Consider the following 21,437-nt stretch of genomic DNA (forward strand, 5'->3'; position numbering starts at 1 on the left):
AGGTTTTCCCTGGTGGTCTAGCTTCAATTGCCTCACGCTTTCAACTATGAAAATACTAAATATCCACAAACCTCCCTTCTGTTATCTATGTGACAGAAACTCTTCGGTTGAAGTTAGCTCATGACTACAACTGTTTCCAAGCATAACATCCACAAAACTTTTCCTTCAATCTTTATCAGTTTATAATTCATGTATTCCTCCTTTTTCCCTCTCCCAAACTTTTAGTGGTTGTTAGTGTATCAAGGAAAAATAAACAAACAGGAGAACCTTATGAAGAGACTGTAGCTTTTTTAAAAGCTGGACAAAGTTTTGGAGTAAGTAGTTCACTCATATGCATATAATGCGATCAAAATTAGCGAATACATAAAACCTTGCTTTATACAACTTACTTACTTACTTACACCTGTTACCCCTCGTGGAGTAGCATAGGCCGCTCAACAGTATTCTCCATCCAACCCTGTCCTGGGCAATCCTTTCCAGTTCGTTTTAGTTGTTATTCATGCTTTTTAAATCTAAAGTATATAAATCTTATTCTCTAAAATGTAATCCTTATTTGTCGTATTACATTAATCCTATCCATGTTCAACACATCCTTTGAAATTCTCAGAGGTCGAACAATTCCGCTGCATGGTAACTTTACGTTTAAACGTTTTTATATCTTCTCAAAGCCACCACTTAGATGACTTGTTTTACATTTCCAGTTGATGTTCGTCACTTATTAACATAAATTGAGTGGTATGATTGACAAATATAGATATGTACAGAAACTATGGTGAAGTTCATATATGTAGAGAATGAGACAACTATTGGTTATAATCATTGAGCTAATATTTAGAATTAATTAAGGTTAGAGTATTAGATTACAACTTCATGATCCAGAGTTTAAGTGTTAAGATGTTGATTACTACTTAGGTCGTCATTAGTAGTATATAACACCAATCAGGAATAAAATTCCTAGCAGCGGAAGGTCGAGAAGATCGAGGAGGAAAAGAACGGGAACACAAAGCAATTAGTATGGTAAATACAGGAACAATGAAGTCTGCGACAACTGATTGACATGTTACAAATGACGAATTTATTGTATGGTTCTCAGATTTCGAGATGATGGAGAAGATTTGTAGCTCAGGTGGATCATTTTAATGGAGTTTTGTTCTCTGAGCTGGATGGTTTGGTCGTGAAGTTTTCATCGTTCTTCTGAACGACATCATCAGATTTCGCTAAGAGATTCTGTAATTTTGTATTTAGATACTCTTGATTGTCCCCATTAGTGTTCTCGTTCAGTACACTAACACTGAAACCATAAGGCATCGTATTTGATCTGTTTTACAATATCATCAATGTGTATTATTGAGTATTCTTTAGCTGATAGTATTTCATAATGAAAACAACTTATAAATTATCTGTCAGAAGGGGTTTTTGTGTATATTATTGTAATTTTAATAGTTGAGATCATCAGTCAATTGAAGCTAGACCACCATGGAAAATCTGAAAGCACTGAACGTCCATTTTGTCATATTGTGAGGCTCCTCAGCAGTGTCCATCCACGATCTCACCCCGTGAGATTCAAATCCAGGAATTATCAGTCTCGTGTGAGAACGCCTTACCTCTAGAACCACTGAGCCGGCTGGCATTCAACAGTTTTAATGTCTATCTTCAACCAATTCACGAAATTGAGCGACACATCCACCATCGTCTTCAGTGAGTTATTATCTCACAACAGATCCGATCGAACTCCACTGGTCACTGCTTCTCACTAGAACTCCAGGAAATACCTCTCGAAGCCAGTCACTAGATGTTAAGCGGTCGTTCACGAGACCGATAGGTCCTGGGTTCGAATCTCGCGGGGAGGTACCGTACATTCGCACTACTAAGGAGTCCCCAAATTTTATGAAACTATTATCTCTTTTATTCTTATCTTATTTTTCGTATAGGAATTAGCTTTAATTTATGGTGGTAAACGTAGTGCAACAATTATATGTAAAACACCAGTTGAATTATTAGTTATGTCTAATAATGAATTTAATCAAATCTTTATGCAAAATACCCTAAATCATGAAGCTGATCATATAACATTTTTACGTACTATACAATTCATACCAAAACAAGTTGTCAATCATTTAAATGGAGTGGATAGTACCATTTTATTATTTACATTTTTTAGGTAAGTTACTTCTTCAAAAAAGTTTTTTGGGGGGGAGGGGTTGAGCGTTGAGATTTCACTTAATAAACTAATGAATAGGGAAAAGTTTTTCCCTTTAGATTTCAGTAAGCTATATATATACTGCTTGTTACTTCACATGGAGAAGTATAGGCTGTCCACTAGCATTCTCTATCCAACTCTATTGTAGACAATTCTTTCCCGATGTTTTCAGTTGCTATTCATCCTTTTCATGTTTGTTTCCAATTCTAGTTGTAGTGTGTTCCCTAGTCTTCATCTTTTAGGCCTCCCTTTCAGGATTCCAAGTTAGCGCTTGCTTCGTGATTCTGTTTGATTATTTCCTCAATGTATGTCTTATCCACCTCCAACGTCTTTTCCTAATTTCCTCTTTATTTTAAAGCTCGTTTGTTCTCTTTCGCAGCGGGCATATGTTATAACTTGTGATTTTGTGCCCCATTAATATATGACTTAATGGTACAGTGACCTATCGACCGGAACAATGACGCATAAACCCGTACGAGCAGTCTACGGTCCTTACCGATCCTTCTTCCTGTCTAGCTCCACCTGTTGAGTCCAGAACACAAATCTCAGCCTCCTCTATTAGAATCATGTAATTCAAACATACTGGGTTTATATACAAACCAAGCACATTTGTACAAGATTTATCGAAAGTGGCTGTGAATGTGGGAGATTGGACATAACTCAAGAACGGTAAATCGTATAATAATAATTCATGGGTCAAAATGAAGCTTATAATAACATGAATATAGATATACACAATCTAATTACTCAATAGTTAAACAATAAGAATATATTTGTAGAATAATAGTCCATTAATAGGTCCCGGAAGTTACCCGTACCCATGTCTTCGCTAGGATATAACAGAAACAATCTGTACAGAATACACATATGTTAAAAAGAGACTGATCTAATACAGTTCTAGATATCAATAGTAGGAAGATTCATACAATCAATGCTAATAAATATTTACTAAAGAGTTGATTTATAATAATTTGATATTGTGGTAATTGTCAGTTACCATTTACCTTACTAATTGTTGTTTTATGTTATATTGTTTGTAAATTATAAATCAATTTTGTATCGAAATTCTTCTAATTAAGTACCTATTACTTACTTACATACTTACTCCTGTTACTCCCAATCCAGCATAGACCGTCGACCAGTATTCTGCAACTCACTCTGTCCTGGGCCTTCCTTTCTAGTTCTATCCAATTGTTGTTCATTCTTCTCATGTCTGCCTCCATTTCTCGGCATAATGTGTTCTTTAGTCTTCCTCTTCTTCTTTGACCTTCAGGATTCCATGTGAGGGCTCGTCTTGTGACGCATTTAGGTGATCTCCTCAGTGTATATCTTATCCACTTCCAGCGTTTCTTTCTGATTTCTTCCTCCACTTAAATCATGCTGTGATAACATAATTTGTTTTACTGCTTTGTATGAGGTCATAATATGAACTATTGATTAATCCGAAATAAAATCCAAACGACTATTCATTACTTGCAGGTACTTTTGAAGATAATCTGGCGGCATAGTTTAGAACGGGAACCTTTTTTTATTCATAAAATAGCTTCATAAGCCACCTATCTATATTTTAATTTAGTTTATTCTTGTCTGGTTCTATATTTATGTGTTTCTCCTATTTGTTGCCTTATTTACAGACGTAATGTAACCATCTGTATTGACAGTAATCAAAGTAATTGGATATATATTGTTAAAACAGGACAATGTCGAATTCTTAAAGATGTTGAATTAAAACCGAAACATTTAAAATCAACAATTAAAACTCATAGACCTGGAACTGACTTACAGTATTACTTTGAATCGTCCTGTCACAATGCGAAATCGAAAGTAAGTTAGCTATAAGACAAAGTTAAGCCAGTTAAATGTATTCCTGAATTCATGTAGTATCCCCTTGTTGATTAGCAAGTTTCTCATGAATCTGTTCTTAATATGAATGTCAATAACACTAAGATATGGATTATATCCAGTGGATGGGTACTAATTATGAGTGAATATGTGTCAGTGATTTCGTTGCAAGCCACAATTCCAATTACGCTAAAATTTATTAATTCCTTTCTGGTTTCTGAATTCATTTATCTCAGCTTCACTTTTTTTGTGTGTATGGGTATACTACTTAATAATTGTCAGTAGTTTAATTGATGTTACATAATTTTAATAGTATGTCTGTTGTTTCTTTGTTGTAATGGTGATGAAGTATTGTTTGTGCAGAATGGCGGATCATCCCAGTAAACTAGAGTAATTAAAAGTGAAAATAACCAACCCTTACCAACATAACCCAACATATTTATTTCACATGCAAGATAATTTCTTCTCGCTTCCATCATTTAGTTTACTCTAAGCAAGCTACTCAGTGAGTTGTTTGCTTTGAATAGGTTGCTGAATCTTGAAACTCTGAGATTATTCTATTTTTGTTTGTCTATAGCTTCCTTGACTAATTTGACCATGTTTGATCGTTTTATAGTTCCCCTTAAAACCTTGTTGTTACTCACTTACTTCAAAGAGGTAATCTCTCGCTGGCTGTCCTTTTGACTCAATGATTGATTCCTGAATACATGACAATTTGAGGTTTGTGATTGTTCAGTATTGATCCTATTTTGTATGATAGTAACATATTCCTATCTTTTGATCATTATGCTTCACATTCATCTCGAGTGCTGTTTTAAAATCCTTGAAAAGATAATATAGACATATCAGAATTAATTAGTTCCATGATGCATATTGTTACTCTATAACTACACTTATTTATTCATTATTTTCGTAAACTTTTGAGTTAAAAGGATCTGAGTCTCTTTACAATAAACTTCCTAATTGGATCATTTGAAAAAACGTACAGCTATCTGTAACAGAAATCAATACAGACTGTTGTTATTTAAAATAATTAATGCCCAAGAATTCTTTCTTGTTCTACCTGCTACCAACTTTTCAACTCACTGAAGTGTAAAAATATTCACATCATTTACTCTCAAATAACAATCCTGATTCTGGTTAGAAGCACTGGTTATAAAGATGTCTATTTGTTGAACTTGATTTTCATGTGATTATGTATATGATCAACCTTATTCGTATGAATAGGTCTTATCTTCAGCCTCATTTTTTTCAATATATTTTATACTACTTGTAAGTAGTTTGACTTTTTAAATGAAATTTTCACGCTGTTCTAGCACTACAATGAATAGGAACATGTAGTTCATAAACTACAGAAAATTCATAGAAAAATGAAAGGTGTGAAACATTTTGAAACTTTATAACACTTTATTTAGAATATAAATATTAACGTGAATCTGAAAATTTCCGTTTCTGATTCACACTTTGGACCTTATATTAATTTATAATTCTTCTCGAAAGAGTGATCTATAACTAGAACCAATGCTTCCAGGTTTTCGATGGTGGTCTAGCTTCGATTGACTCATGATCTCAACTCTATAGAACAAAATAGCTTATATTAGTTCCATTGTATGTAATTTCGAATGTATCTTTGAAATTCTAAAAATTGTAGATGTCAATTTGTTTGTGTGAATCACAAATGATTCATAAGATTCTATATGGAATTTTCCATTGATTGTTGGTCTCTCTTACAGATGATTGAAATTTAACTCATCATTGTGCTTTCTTCAAATCATCTAACCTGAATAATCGTTTATAATCTCAAGCTTAGTTATTACTAGTGTCTTATGACTAGGCTTACTGTGAGTATATCTATATGGTGATCGTCCATTACACTACCAGTTACTTTATTGGTAAGGATAACTACTACCTTTTTCAATGTTCAAAAAAGTGTAACGTCTAGCATTTTCGAGCAATTTCTCGTTTACCTAATGGATAAGTGCCTACATATTAAAGCACGAACAGCACTTAGGATTTCATCCCAGTTGTCGATTGTTACCGACTTATATCTTCTATGAACGATTCACTGCAAGACATCTCAATTCGTCTGATGAAAAGAAGCAAATAAAGCAAAAGCTATAGGGTAAAATGTTATCCTCAATAAAAAAAATCATACTTTTATACACCATACTAACTAAATGAACGGAAAATTACTTGAAAATACTTGATATAGCACACAGATTAGACAATGAGAGACGGATATGCTACAAATTTACGGGTATATATCCTATTCATTACAATTGTTTGATCACTGGGTGGTGATCAATGTCATGCGTGTCAAGTTCATCTTAGTGCTGATCGAATGCTATCGACCAAGTTGCAATGTGGCCAATAGTCTAGGTGGCTCGGCATTGCGTGCACTATGTTGAGATAAGATGGTGGTTGGAGGTAGTCAGGGAGTACCAGTTCCCTCAAGATTACAGGTACACCTTGTTGATGATTGCCGAATAGCACGAAATTCGGGTCCAGGGTTTCCTGTTGACCACCTCCAACCACCATCTTATCCTATTCATTAGTTTATTATTAATCTTAAGATATCTCAGTTGTAAATATTTAAGATAGAAACAAAGAAATACACATTTTGAGTTAAAATGTCATCCCATTTTGAAAACACAATCTATATGTATGTAATTGAAAGTAAGTTAAAATGAAAGTATTCGTCCAAGAAATCCATATACTGATAAGGTTTAACCAGTTCTGTAGATATTGTGTTCTTTATCAATAAACATTTACATATGACATTAATGTTAGGTTTCTTTCTTTTGCTAATGAAGCGTATTCATTTTGATAGAGTTTTGATCTGTGAGCTGGATGGTTTAGTCGTGGAGCTCTCATTGTTATTCTGAACAACATCATCAGAACAAACTTCCGGTAGCAGTTATGTACCAATGTAGAAGTGAAGTGTTCGAATTTCTCCACATATGACTCACAGCCTGTCCTGTCAACTTTGATGTTGATTGGTTCTTGTTGACCTTAAACCTATCATTGTTTACTTCTTCATTTTGGTTCTATCTTCTATTGGTTTGAAATAAGTAATGACACATTTAAGGTCAATAAGAACCAATCAACACCGAGGTGCACAAGACAAGCTGTGAATCACATGTGGAGAAATTCAAACACTTCACTTTTACCCGAAGTTTGTACTGATGATGTCATTCAGAAGGACGATGAAAGCCCCACGACCAAACCATCCAGCTCAGAGAACAAACCTACATCAGATTTTTGGTCCTGTTTTTATCCACTAAACCATCCAGCCCAGTGAACAAAACTCTATCAAAATCATTCACCCAAGCTACAAATCTTCTCCGCCATCTCAGTAGCGTATTCACTTTACATTGTGTTTTATCTAAAGGTTTTAATTACTGTGTCATCATGATTAGCAATGTCTTGACTACTCTCTTTCTTTCCTTACTCTTATCCCTTTCTCTTAGTTAAATTCTCAAAATTCAGCTAAGAAATTAGATAATAAAAATGACAAAATATTTATAGAATTGAAAATATTGGAACCCAGCAGTGTATTTGTAAGTTGACTTCTTTTCCTCATTCATTAAGAATGTACATTAATAATTCCTGCTTATTTTCAGAAGGGGTTTTTGTGGAGATCTCAGTATTTTCATGGTTAAAACCATGAGTCAACTGAAGCTAGACCACCATGGAGAACCTCGAAGCACTGGATGAACGTTTCGTCCTGCCGTGGGACTCCTCAGCAGTGCGCACCCACGATCCCGCACTCGCGAGATTTGAATCCACGACCTGCCAGTCTTGCGCCAGAGCACTTAACCGATAGACTACTAAGCCGGCATCCAACGGTGTTAATGTCTAACTTCAACCAATCCATGAAGTTTGGGCAACCATTCACCAATTGTCTTCAGTGAGTTTTTGAAATCTCCACAAAACCTCTTCTGATTATAATCATATGCTCACTAGTGGCTGACTTCAAGATACATGTCCTGGAGTTCGAGTGAGAAGCAGTGACCAGTGGAGTTCAACCACGTTTGTTGTGAGATAACAACAATCGGTAAACGGTTGTTCAAACTTCGTGGATTGGTTGATACTAGACATTAACACCGTTGCATGCCGGTCAGGTTTTCCAAGGTGGTCTAGCTTCAATTGACTCATGATTTCAACTATGAAAATCCTGCTTATTTCATTGTTGAAACTTTGTGAGTTCACTTTTAATGGTCCAAGATTTGATTTCAATTGAAAAAGAATTAATAACTATTCTATGAACATAAATCTTCCATTTAACCCCTTATATTACACCTAAGTTAATCCCGTCTGAGAGATAGCGGTAATGAGAAATGGTTATAACTTATAACCGAGTGGATGCCTTGTCAATGTATGAACGTGATAAGACCGTCAATCAGGGAGCAGGGAATTATCGATTGGAACAGTGACACATGAAAACCGTACGAGCAGTCTAAAGTGCTTATTGATCCTGCTTCTGCATAGCCCAGCCAGTTAAGTCCAAAACACCAATAACAGCCTCAGCAATATGAATCATTGTATTTCAAGCATACTGAGTTTATATACCAAACAAACTGACCACATCGTACCAATAAAATAGAAAATAACATCTGTACAAGGTTTAGCCAAATGTGGCTGTGAATGTGGGAGGCAGCAATGAACAGACTAGGGATAACTCAAGAATGGTAAATCGTACAATATTAGTCCAAGGGTCAAAATAAAGCTTATAGTAAGGAGGACACGAATATGAATAGTTTAATTACTTAACAATTATACAATAGGAATTACACGTAACATATTGCTCCATAAATGAATCCTAAAGTTACCATTCCTTTATTGTTATCGGGGTATAACAAATCAAGTACCGAATAAATTGGAGGAATTTATCACAGATACTCATTTGAGGAGTGGGAAAGTCAAATGTAGTAAAGCGAGAAAGCAAACATACCAATCCCATTTGATGAAGTGTAACTCAATATTTATAGCCATACATAAGTAAGCTGATGATATGTAACGAATAGGGTAAGCAATGCACACATACACACACACTCAAATAAAAATAATTGATGTTATGAACGAATAATTGATAAGGGGGGATAGTGACATAAGAAAAATAAACCAATTGATCTATCCAAACGCTAGAATAACCCATGTAGGCGTGATATCATAGTGTGGCGTGAGGTACTGATGTCGATAGATATAAGTAGTATGTATCATCAATCGAAAGTGAAATACTCGGAAGGAGAAGGTTAAGAAGATCGAATAGAAGAGAACAAGAACAGAGAATGATTGGTGTGGAAACAAAAGAACAATGAAATCTGAGACGATTGATTGACATTTTATAAATGAAGTATATTTACTGTATGGTTCTCAGATTTTACCAAGAGATTCTGTAATTTTGTACTGAAGTACATTCGATTGTCCCCACTTGTGTTCCCGTTCACTACATTAGTACCAGTGTAGTAATCAAGGACACGGGTGGAGACAATTGAATGTGTTAAAGCACAAATTACAAACTATCTGACTAAAATCTGACAACCATACAATAAACAGTTACTTTGCAAATTATCAATCAATTGTCTCAATCTTAATTGTTTCTTCTGGAAATATCAGCCCATCTTCTCCATCCATCTTCATTGTTCATGCATTTTCATACCGATTACGCTTCATTCTTGTTCTTTCCTTATCGATCTTCTGCCAAAATACATTCTATGCCAGACTCTCACTATATACTACTTATGTAGATATAAGTAACCCACTCCATACCACATACTACATGCTCCTATTCTTTCCTTAATTACCTTTATTTTTCCTTTATCTTATAAATTGTCTAGTTTGATCTCTTTATACACATATCATAAGGATTTAGTATGTGAGTAGGTTTATTAAAAATGTATCCCGCTAATATATAACATAATCGTGATATAATCGGGATCGTGGATGCGCACTGCTGAGGAGTCCCATAATAGGATGAAACGGCCGTCCATTGCTTCGAGGTTTTCTATGGTGGTCTAACTTCAATTGACTCATGATTTCAACTCTATAAAATTACTAAAATCTCCACCAAACCCCTTCTGATAATAATCTTTTTTTTCTATAAGTTTCATTTTCTCATTTATTTATTAGGGTTTAGAATCGATTGCATTTGAACCATTCGGTGGTACAACATCCGTTTCATTAGTATCTGATGGAGCTGAATGTGTTGCAATTAATAAAACATTTTTTATTGAACATTGTCCAACAAATTTTTTAAATTGGTTACGATCTAAAGTAAGTAATAAATTATGTTGCCTGCGTTTCTAGTAGGTACAGTTTAAGTAGTTACTTACTTACGCCTGTTACTCCCAATCGAGCATAGGCCCCCGACCAGTATTCTCCAACCCACCCTGTCCTGGGCCTTCTTTTCTAGTTCTATCCAGTTTTTGTTCATTCTTCTCATGTCTGTCTCCATTTCTCAGTGTAATGAGTTCTTTGGTTTTCCTCTTCTCCTTTGGCCTTCAGGATTCTATGTGAGGGCTTGCGTTGTGACGTAGTTGGGTGACCTCCTCAAAGTGTGTCCTATCCACTTCTAGTGTTTCTTCCTGATTTCTTCCTCCACTGGAATCTGGTTTGTTGTCTCCCACAATAACTTGTTGCTGATAGTGTCTGGCCATCGGATCCAAAGTATCTTGCGTAGACAACTGTTAATAAACACTTGTATCTTCTAGATAATGGCTTTCGTAGTTCTCCACGTCTCCGCCCCATACAGTAGAACTGCCTTGACATTTGTATTGAAAATTCTGATCTTGATGTTGGCTGACAATTGTTTTGAGTTCCAGATGTTCTTGAGTTGTAAATATGCTGCTCTCGCTTTGCCGATCCTCGCCCTCACATCTGCATCTGATCCACCGTGTTCATCAATGGTGCTGCCAAAGTTTCAGTAGTTACAGTTTTAAAAATACCTCTATGGTGTATGCTACTGATGTCGATAAATATAAGTAGTATGTATCATCAATCAAAAATGAAATACCTGGCAGAAGAAGGTTAAAACTGAAGAAAAGAGAACGAGGACAGAGGATAGCTGCTATGGAAACGAATGGACAATGAAGTCCGAGATAATTGATTGATATTTTACAAGTGAAGTATTTACTGTGTATGGTTCTTAGATGTAACTAAGATGTTCTGTAATTTTGTATGTTTAGATACATTCCATCGCTCCCACTTATGTTCTCATTCACCACACCTTCTTTCTTCGAATAATTTTTTTTAATATTTAAATAGGTTCAACCATTTCCTAGTGTTGAAGAATTAGAATCAAAATTGAATACTTATAGGCAGTGGAAAATGTATCGTCATCATATAATTCAAGACATGACTTCTTGTACTAGATCATGTAATGTATAGGTCAATTTGATACTAATTCATGATATCAGTCATATATATACCTTGCAATAATAATGTAATGTATTACGTTCACTTTTGAAAACGATAAAAGACACTTGTTGAAAGAGTATTGATAAAACTGATTGATCATAAAGTAACAATCATCGTCATGTTGATCTAGTTTATAGTGTCGATCAAAATGAAATAAGATCAAATATCTAAGTGATTAGATATTGTAGATGAGTATCAAGTCTCAATTGACTATGATCACCACTACAGTAAGATTACGAGCCTAAAATCGACTTGGTTCCTTTGATAGCTCGTAAACCAGAACTCTGTAATTAGTCCAGATAAAGTATATTTATTAGCGATCTCGTGGTATCGAAAGAATATCGAGACGTGACAACGAGTACAGGTAATAAGAGTAGAGCGTAAGAAAATTTGAGCGGACAAGATGGACAACCGGACGAAGAGTGATTTTGATACAGTTAAACAAAATTGTGTACAGTAAAACAATCACAAGTACAATTGGTTATAATAATAATTGTTTCCATTATACCAATCGCGTTTTCGTCAAGAAAAGTAGATCACTACAATATCTTGTGAACTATATTGTGCTGTTCAGTGATTGAAGGTAATGTGGAAGAAAAGTACATTAGTGGTAATATATATGCATATACCACTGATACAGGAATTATAATAGGGATTAAAAGAAGGGCTTCCCAAGTAACTGAAAAAGCTATCACTCTTCTTCACCATACTCTTATGTATATGTTTCTATTTTTATTCAGTTCATATGAGGCTACCAGATGACCAAAAATGTGATACAGTAAATCATATCTTCATAATAGGTATTTGGCTTGAGTGAGTGCATAAAAAATTAGTGTCAAATGACTCCCTATATATATATACTTGGACAACACGTAATCTTCCCAACTAAAAGTTCTACTATGGTTGCTGTACCGAATCTGAATTGCTTATCGTGGATGGTATGCTAACAGCCAGTATTCAATGTCTAATAGATCATTCTCAAAACCATTTTACCGACTATTGCGATTAAAAAACAGACTAGCGAATACCAGGTACGAATTGAAGTCAGGGAAGCCTACTCAAAATAACGATTTTTCCAAACAGTTGAAGGTTAAACGAGAGAGTCCGGAAACTGATAACAATAACGATTAACGTTATGCTTCAGTTTTTAATTCTCACTTATATCATGAACTAATCAGGATACATGTATACATCAGTCAGCCGGACTTGTCACGATCAGGTTTAGCCCAAGTGGATATGCGGGAGCCAGTAAACGGTATTTCAGTACAGACAAACTAATAGATCGGTTATATGAGTTAATTTGTCTATCGATTGCCGAAATATCCTCTTTTTACATTTTTGGTAATAAGGTAGCTCACAATATCTGGTAGTTGAACTGAAAGTAATATACGTCGTCACTGCTGACTGACAGTAGGGCTAAGAAGGGAATATCCGGAATGTCGTCTCGGTTATCCGCGTACATGAGGTTCAACAACGAAGGTTTAAGTTCTGAATTAAACTTATGGGTGTTGTGGCATCCTCTGAGCAGACACATTCAGTGGTAGTCAGCAAGTGATCATTGTCAAGTCATTCACCTAAGTTGTGGATTTCGTTCAGTCAACCCAGGTCAACCACCCTTCATACCTGAGAATAACATTATTTAAATTAGACAAATCATCATCCACTGGTTAACTAGAATAATTGACGGAAGGCACCTATGGTTTGTCAAGTTAACTGCTCGTGACAGAATTCAGAATGGACGGACGATGCTTCATTGGCGAGTTTTTCTGAAACTTAAAATGTTGTATACAGTTGTAAATTGTTTTGTAGTCGTACGCAGCTTTGTTGAACAACAAAACGGAACGTTGACGAACGAACCTACTTGCATCGCAAACCAATGGAAACAGATCTACAATAAATGTAATCAAGCAGATGCAATTGTAGTGACACTGGTTATTAACTACACGATCCTTGAAGATTAATGTATGACACCGGAGGAGGTTTGTACTAGCTAACACTTGGGGAAGGCTAGAAAAGTTGGACGCCGGAACAATTAATTAAGATGGCATGGCTTAGTCATCCAGGCGTTAATAAATAGTATGACATAATATGGTATATTTCTGCCAGGGCAGGCATGTAGTGGTATTGGTCCTAAACACACAATCCTCAAAGCTCAACATGAGATAACTGAGAAATAGATATTCAACATTTAACACTAAGCGAAGGTCAATAACGGTGAGCGCGGGGATAATTCGTTCAATTGGATGGCATGGCTAAGCCTTGCAAACGTTATCGTTCTGTATAACATGTCTTTACCCTTATTGAATATATTTTTCAATCTTTAGCCCAAATGTCTTCTTCAAAATTGCTAGATGTTATGCTGCTGAATCTTACGATACAACGAGTCAGAGCAGACAATGATGGGACTGCCATGTAGGATCTCATGGATTAGATAGTCACATCATGACAAATCTGCAATTTTAGGATTACGCCTATCATTATAGCAGTACTAATGACAAATCTGAACCATAACTCTACATGTACATGCCATTTTTACAGGCATAATCTATAAGTTACAATATTAGTAGGCCTCCCAAATAGGGTTGTTAAATGAATGTTATCAATAAACAGTACATTCGTGCGGATGTCTCAGAGAGTTAATGGTTAGTTCTATGTTTTAGTATAGCACTGAGTGGAATTTTTACTATATTTTTCAAAAATAGCATCGCGTCCACGTCGCACACAAAATTAAAACTCGTCATTATTGTGTTAGAATTCTGTTCGCGTTAAGTATTTATGTAATACAACTTTTTAAGTTTATAGTTGTTATAAAGAAATTTGCAGACTGCTTGGTATAGTTGCAAGCGTGAGTCAATTGAAGCTAGACCACCAAGGAAAACCTGGAAACACTAGACGGTCGTTTTGTTCTATTGCGGGACTCCTCAGCAGTGCTCATCCATGTGAATTTAAGAAAGGCATACGCCAACTTCGTCTTAGGCGTCATAAGCTTCATAGCTGTGTCCTGAGGTGATGCTGAAAAAATAGAAACCAAGAAGCAGCAAGGCATTTAGACATAAACGCTAAACAATGCTCGCTGTGGAACAGACAGAAGTATGATAAATTAGTAGATTAAACTCATACTAGCTCATCTTGCTGGCGTGAAATGTGGTTGGAGCCTTCAGTGAGAGAATATGGTAATAGAGAACAATTGGTTGTAATATGTAACAAGGGGGAGTGGGTTCAAATGATGTAAGAGAAGTCGAAGTTAGAATAAAGAAGGATGTTTATTAGAATAGAAAGTGCATCAAGAGAATAAAGTGTTGAGAAACACTCATAACTATATCTTTTATTGTCTGATCGCTTTTAGTTTTCTTTTTCGTCAGTTGATACCAGCCACCAGATCCTAATGTAAATGTTTGAGTTAATATGTTAAAGATTGTCTTGGTAGGGCAGCTGATCCAGCATAAAATTGGAGACATGGATCTATATAACGAGCTTAGGAGAACAACCTCAGTATTGTTTACTGGTTGCCTCGTCACAGAGAGCCTGATACAAATAAAATATTCCAGCCCACAAATATGGGTGGATTGAAATCATCGCCCTCACCATCAATGCTTGTTGGTCAGTAACTCCACCTTCCCTCCCTTTGTGATTTTAAGCTCATTTAATCATATTTTCAGATAAATATTATACCTCACACGACTCTCTGTATTCCACATCCTGTTGGAAAACACTATTTTTGTATGTACCATTTTACAAGCTTACCAAGCAGTTACAAGTTATGGACTGTTGGGTAAGGCATCGATACAATGATTCGGATGACTATAGTATGAAATATGGGTTGTCGATCAAAGTATAGGCATTAAGAAGAGTATAGTGTGGAATAAATGTTTACCGAAGTTGGTAGAAAAGTGTGGGAACATAGTAGTTAAAGATAAAACAATGGGTGATGAGATAAAAATAGTGGTAAGTCAACATAGTGTATGTGAGAGTAGAAAGCTGAAAAAAATAGACAAGAAAGAACTCACATTAACTTGGTGCTATCCTAATCAGTTGATGGGTCACAGGTGCCATAGATGCAAGACCACTGGTAGTAAGCAGGAAACCGTTAGGTTGACTTCATAATTCTATAAGGTAGTAAAGGAAAGTTTCTTGCGACCGACTATAGTTGAGTGGTATCGATAGGTCCAGTGAGTTACCTGTCCATTTCAAGTAAAAAATAGTGAAGGAAAAGTATCCAATCTCAGTACAAAGAAGAAAAGTAGGGGAAAACAAAAACCACAGTCTGATGTGGTTTAGACATGTAGAGGGCCTATAATGTCTGAGTGTGGCGCCGATGTGTTCTCTCGTGGCAGACCAGTGCAAGCAAGGACTTTAACAAGATGTCTTACAAACATGTTGAATCCATCTGCCATGCGTTTTTCAGAGGAAAAACTGTTTCACATTAATGCCTACTTAATGAGGCAGGAGTTTTCCAGAGTAACTGATCTGTATTTTTTAACTTTGATCTTGGGCACATTATCTTGAAAATCGTATACATGTGGGCCCTAAGTAAGAACTACATTACAACTGAAGTAAGATTTTTACGGAGCTCAAGATAGGGAATCAAACTGAACCTATTCCTTCTTTTCCAGAAGGGTTTACGTCCTGTAATATGGTATCGAGGACAACATTCAATGAGAGGACCGGTTTTACACATTTTGCTAGTGAAACCACATCGTATTCCTTCCACCTTCAGTATGTCCAATTGGTGTGGGTTGGAAAATGAGGATGAACCGTATTCAACGATAGGTCTTACACATTCCTTGTAAAGAGGGATTTTAGATTCATCTCGAAAGAAGTTACGAAGAATCAAACCTAGCGATTTCCGCATTTTAGATACCCTAGTAGGAATTTGCTCACAGAAGTTAGGACTGCGCAAGTAATGGACCCAAAGGTCAGTTACTAATGTGCGTACGTTCTCGTTAAGTGTTATCCGTTTTAACAGACGTATTTCCAACACATGGTCAGTAGCATATTTTTGTTTTGAGTTCCAAACTCAAGCGCTCGCGACAGTCACCTAGCTTGTTGAGTGTATAAATACAGTGTACAAACCTGACAAATGTTGACTTTATACAAATTATCACGTAGATTAACTCCAACTGTCTTGCGCTATTCATGAAACGGAATTCCTAAACAATAGAATGTCCTGAGGGATTATGGCCTCAAGATCAGCGTTGTTGGTAGCTAAGTTAACACAGATATTATCATAAATGTTTTTGACTGTTATGATTACCCTTAGTTATAATTTTCCTCTAGGATGTCGAGGTCTTCATGATTCAACAAATCTCCAGAAGAAAGAGAAAGGGGGAGAGTAAACAGCCTTGTCTGAAAACGGTCCTCACTTAGAATGCGTCTCTCAGCTGCACCCTATGAACGACTTTGTGCTGTAGTCTGTCCTAAGAGTTCCAGACGATGTTGACAATCTCAGTTACTCAAATCGTAGTGTCGAAGAAGGTTTCATAACATTCTCCTATCCACTCTGTGAAACGTCTTCTCATAATCAAGGAAGTTCATGTATAGTGACGAGTTCCAATTCAATCAATTGCTCAATGATTATCCGTAATGTTGCTATTTGGTCTGTGAACTACCGATCCTTGCGGAATCCGATCTGTTGATTTAGAAGATGAGCGTTTACTGAATCTTTCAACAACACGCTGTTGAAAACTATTCTTGGTACCGATAGTAGCGTGATGCCTCTGTAATTCTCACATTAGCCCAGATCTCCTTTCTTTGGTATCTTGATGAGGTATCCTTCTTTCTAGTCCGTTGGCACTTGTTCCTCCTCCCAAATCTTTTTAAATAGAAAGTATAGCATGGTTGCAGTTACTTCAATGTCTGACTTCAGTGCTTCAGATGGTATATTGTCAGGTCCTGCTGCCTTCCTATTCTCAATATGTCTGATGGCCATCTTGATTTCCTCGGTCGTTGGTGGAGTGACATCTATAGAAAGGTCTGTAGATGCTGCTTCGATATCCGTTGAATTCAGTGGGGCTGGTCTATTCAAAAGTTCCTCGAAGTATTCTACCCAACTTTTCCCCAGTTCTTGAATCTCCATGATTTTCTTTCCTTCTTTGTCCTTGTTGGATCCATTTTGCAAGTGAAAATCCCTCCATGCATACACTTGTGATTTCTTCCTTACGTTTTCTTTATTTGTATATTCTGTCAACATTTTTTATGCTAATTAAGGCTGTAACGTTCAATTTTCTTGGTTTTACTATCGTTTTTTATTGAGTCTCTATGTGTCTTACTGAGCTGTATCTAGTTTGTTTTAATTGCTATTATTTTGGCGTCTGCCATATTGGCTGCTCGCTATTTGATTGTGCGGTTGATTTTGACTGGGATCGTGCATTTTGGTTGTAATTTGGAGCACTTCCCCAGAAATCGAAACACTGTGTTATAAAATAGCCGCTCAAACGAAATCTCACTTGATCTATCCAGAAAGGATAGAATAACGCTTATCCTTTGGTGTTTTTTTGGTAATTTTCAAAAATTCTTATCACTTTGCTATTTATTGTAACTTAGATTGAATATTTTTGTATCAATTGTTGGTTGAATAACCGGGTGATAATATTCGTTCAAGTAAATTCGTACATTTGTATATATGATGAGTTTCAGAACCGTGTCACCCAAAATACCTTGTTTTGATTTCGACTGGGGCACGAGTGTATAAACTATTCATCGGTTATTCGGCCACATCCAGACCTATTGGAATCTAGGTTTGGATCTTACAGTCCTTGACTGGTCTCTCTGCTTTACCATATCTCCCTTCTAGTTTCTTCGATGTGTCATAAAGCTGACTCATATTTTCTTCTCCTGAGGCTTTTTCCGCTATTGTTGCTAGGACTTCCACGTTTTTTTCTGCTTGTCAGCTATAATGCTCTTTTTACTCTCTCGTATGCCTCTGAGTATTCAGCTTGTGCCATGACTTACTCTGCTCTTGTTCCACTGCTGTTAAATGCTGTCTTCTCGTTCTTTTTTTGAATCTTGTCCAAGGTTCCCATAGAGATTCATTCCTTATGATGATGCTTGTTGCGGCTGAGAACCTCCTGACATGTTGAAGTTAGTGCTTTTCTGATCCCATTCTAATTGTCTTCCATAGCAGTTTCTTCTTTCAGCAGATCTTATAAGGCTTTGAACCTGTTGTTGAGAGTTATCTTGAGTTCGATGAGTTTGTTAGTATGTCGGATGAAGTCTGTAGTGAACCTTGGTAAAACAATTAGGTTCCTTTAAACTCATACGCCTGAAAGTTGGCCTACTGAATGATGGTTTTAATACAGAAGACTCTCCGCATATAATGATGTATTCAGTACCTGCAAAAACAAAATTTCCGCACCTCACCTGATGTCCATATAAAAATGTAAGAATTTATATTTGAAAATCCCGGGACTCAAGAAGCTCTCTCCAAAAGCTAGCTAACCGTTAACGTGTCCAGTAATTAGCCTCGCCTATATGACTTCGGTTGTTTCTCTGGGAGTAAAAAAACTCTGTAAGTAGTGGGGTTATAATTTAAGTATCCTCCTTTCTCAATATCCCTGGAACCCTGACTCTAAGAGAAAAATCAACAGTAAGGGCTGTCATGGCTTCTGCTAAACAAAAGCTGTACAAAAAATCTGATATTCCATCGTACTAGATTTCTTGATTTCTATAAGCTTTCGGAGGATACCTCTGATGAAATCGCCCCTCAATTTTACGGTACCGTGACCGTAGCATCCTCACTTTCTCCCCTTCAAAAAAATAGACCCTGACATTTCAAGGACGTTTCAAGTGATATGGAGAAATAATCTTTTTAGCATGGATAGGTCTCAAGGTGTCACTTCTTGTTGCTTAAAAAACAGACTTTCAGATTGTTATAACTTGTGACCCTGTGCCTTATTAATATATAACGTAATGATACCGCTAATTAGAGAACAGTGACTTATCGACAGGACCAATGACGCATAAATCCTTACGAGCAGTCTAGAGTACTTATTGGTCCTTATTCCCTCCTAACCCTACCTGTTAAGTTCAGAACACCAATCCCAGACTCTGGGATATGAATCATATATTTCAAACATACCAGGTTTATATACAAACCAAACAGACCATATCGTACCATAAAATAGGAAGCAACATTTGTACATGATCAAGCATAAGGTGGCTGTGAATATGGGAGACAGATATTGATAGACTAGGCATAACTCAAGAACGGTAAGTCGTATAATAATAATCTGTAGATCGAAATAAAGTTTGTAATAAGAGGAACACAAATATGAATAGTTTGGTTACTTAACAATTATACATTAAAAATATGTGCATAGTATTAGCGCATAGGCAGATCCTAACAGTTACAATTCATTATTTTCGTCGGGATATAACACAGATTGGATTGATTTTTTGCTAGTGAGACAGTGTCGTCCTCGATTCAGTTGTAAATGGTGTTCATGATGCCATCTCAGCGTTTCCATTGAAAAGCATATGAATTAAATTGACTTCAGATAAATATATTCTATCATATGTGATTTAATTTCACCAGTCATTACCAATCTATTCTAACTCTCACCCCTCACTTTTCCCCTCTCTTTTTGAGCATCCTCTTGGCATACCACCAAGAACACACTTATGGGAGTTATGCCTTCGTTCTGCACCTTCACTAGTACCTCTGTTATTTATCTGGTAACAATACCAGGAAGCACAAAACGATACATCAAAACTGACGCTTTTAACTGACTAGCTATCCATTTGCCGCATTATTTCTTCTTATAGATAGCTATAAACTTTATTTACATTCATTCTGGACCATTAGTTGCTTGTCCCGACGCAACCTCTATTAGGCGCGTAAACTAGTGGACTAAACATTCAAGTCTACTAACATTCCTCTCCTAATGTACGAAAATCCATTCTCCAGTTTCCGTAGCCAATGTGCCTTATAATATTTCAACTTAACTAACTTATTACAGCAAATCCTGTAGCACTTGTAAAAATTTGATCTTGTCTATAAACTGGCACCCCTCGTGTAACATATTTCTATTTGAGAACAAATTATCATTATTATTAATCATCTTAAAACCGACTCCGATGCTACATGTGTTAAAATCTAGGAAAGATTTCGTCTGGGTGAATGTATTTGTATCGGTGTAGACGTATCGTGAGATCTGTTCAAGCACCTCTTTTTCCGAATGATCCATTACTACATTCCTCCTCGTAGCCACATGTTAAAATAAGGAGGCTTTCTTCATGAATAAAGTTTAAAATACATAGATTTACTAGGCGTAAATGTATGGCTCCATAGAAATGGGATGTTCGGACATCTAAGCCGACCATCTTACTGGGGATTACGGAAAAGTTTGTTGACTAAAAACACTACCAAGCTAAGAAGTCTTCACACTTGAACAGCTACTATGTCCCATTCTCGGCTAATCTGTGGTAGTGTTGGTCCCTAACCACACGATTCTCGAAGATGAATATAAGATAACCTAGAAAATTCACACTCAACTTGCAACGCATGGAGGGGGAGCAGTAATGCTGAACGCAGGAACAATTGGTCAGGGTGGCATGACTCGGACTTACAGGCGTAGTCATTCTGTATAAGTTATCTTTGCTCACACTAAATATATTATTCAGCTCAAACGTATCCTTCAGAGGCGCTAAACATTTTATTGCTGATAATCACGACAGTATGAGTCAGTGTAGACAATTGCGTAACTCACGTAAGATCCTAAAAATTAGGTAGGTAGGAATTGCACATGTAGCTGCCCTCTGTACTTTTTCCAGAATATCCGAATCACTCTTTAAACAGAGGCTTGCAGCCCAAATGCAGTTTTGAAGTATGGATTTCACCAACGTTGTATAAACTGTAGTCAACATATTCGTATCTGTCTTGGTAAATGGCCATTTTAAAATTCATAGATCTCCAAACCCTTTACACGTGAAGATACGACTAGTATTCTAATTTTACGACCTGCTACCAGTAGCATTT

The 21,437-nt window shown here is 36.3% G+C and overlaps 1 protein-coding gene across 1 annotated transcript in view; it reads left to right on the forward strand.

Moving 5' to 3' along the window:
• Nucleotides 1-11,488, forward strand: part of Smp_001050 (putative similar to Protein C20orf152 homolog) — a gene marked incomplete at its 5' end in the record, with an annotated part of 21,167 nt that extends 9,679 nt beyond the window's left edge. Inside the window, 6 exons of the mRNA XM_018795194.1 lie at nucleotides 226-314; nucleotides 1,932-2,161; nucleotides 3,835-4,024; nucleotides 7,513-7,602; nucleotides 10,175-10,318; nucleotides 11,309-11,488. Of these exons, the coding sequence (XP_018649531.1) occupies nucleotides 226-314; nucleotides 1,932-2,161; nucleotides 3,835-4,024; nucleotides 7,513-7,602; nucleotides 10,175-10,318; nucleotides 11,309-11,431 (866 nt within the window). The 3' untranslated portion in view covers nucleotides 11,432-11,488. The remainder of the gene's footprint in view (nucleotides 1-225; nucleotides 315-1,931; nucleotides 2,162-3,834; nucleotides 4,025-7,512; nucleotides 7,603-10,174; nucleotides 10,319-11,308) is intronic.
• Between the last annotated feature and the right edge of the window lie 9,949 nt (nucleotides 11,489-21,437).

This window comes from Schistosoma mansoni, chromosome 1 (genome assembly GCF_000237925.1).
Source record: "Schistosoma mansoni strain Puerto Rico chromosome 1, complete genome".
Taxonomy (NCBI): domain Eukaryota; kingdom Metazoa; phylum Platyhelminthes; class Trematoda; order Strigeidida; family Schistosomatidae; genus Schistosoma; species Schistosoma mansoni.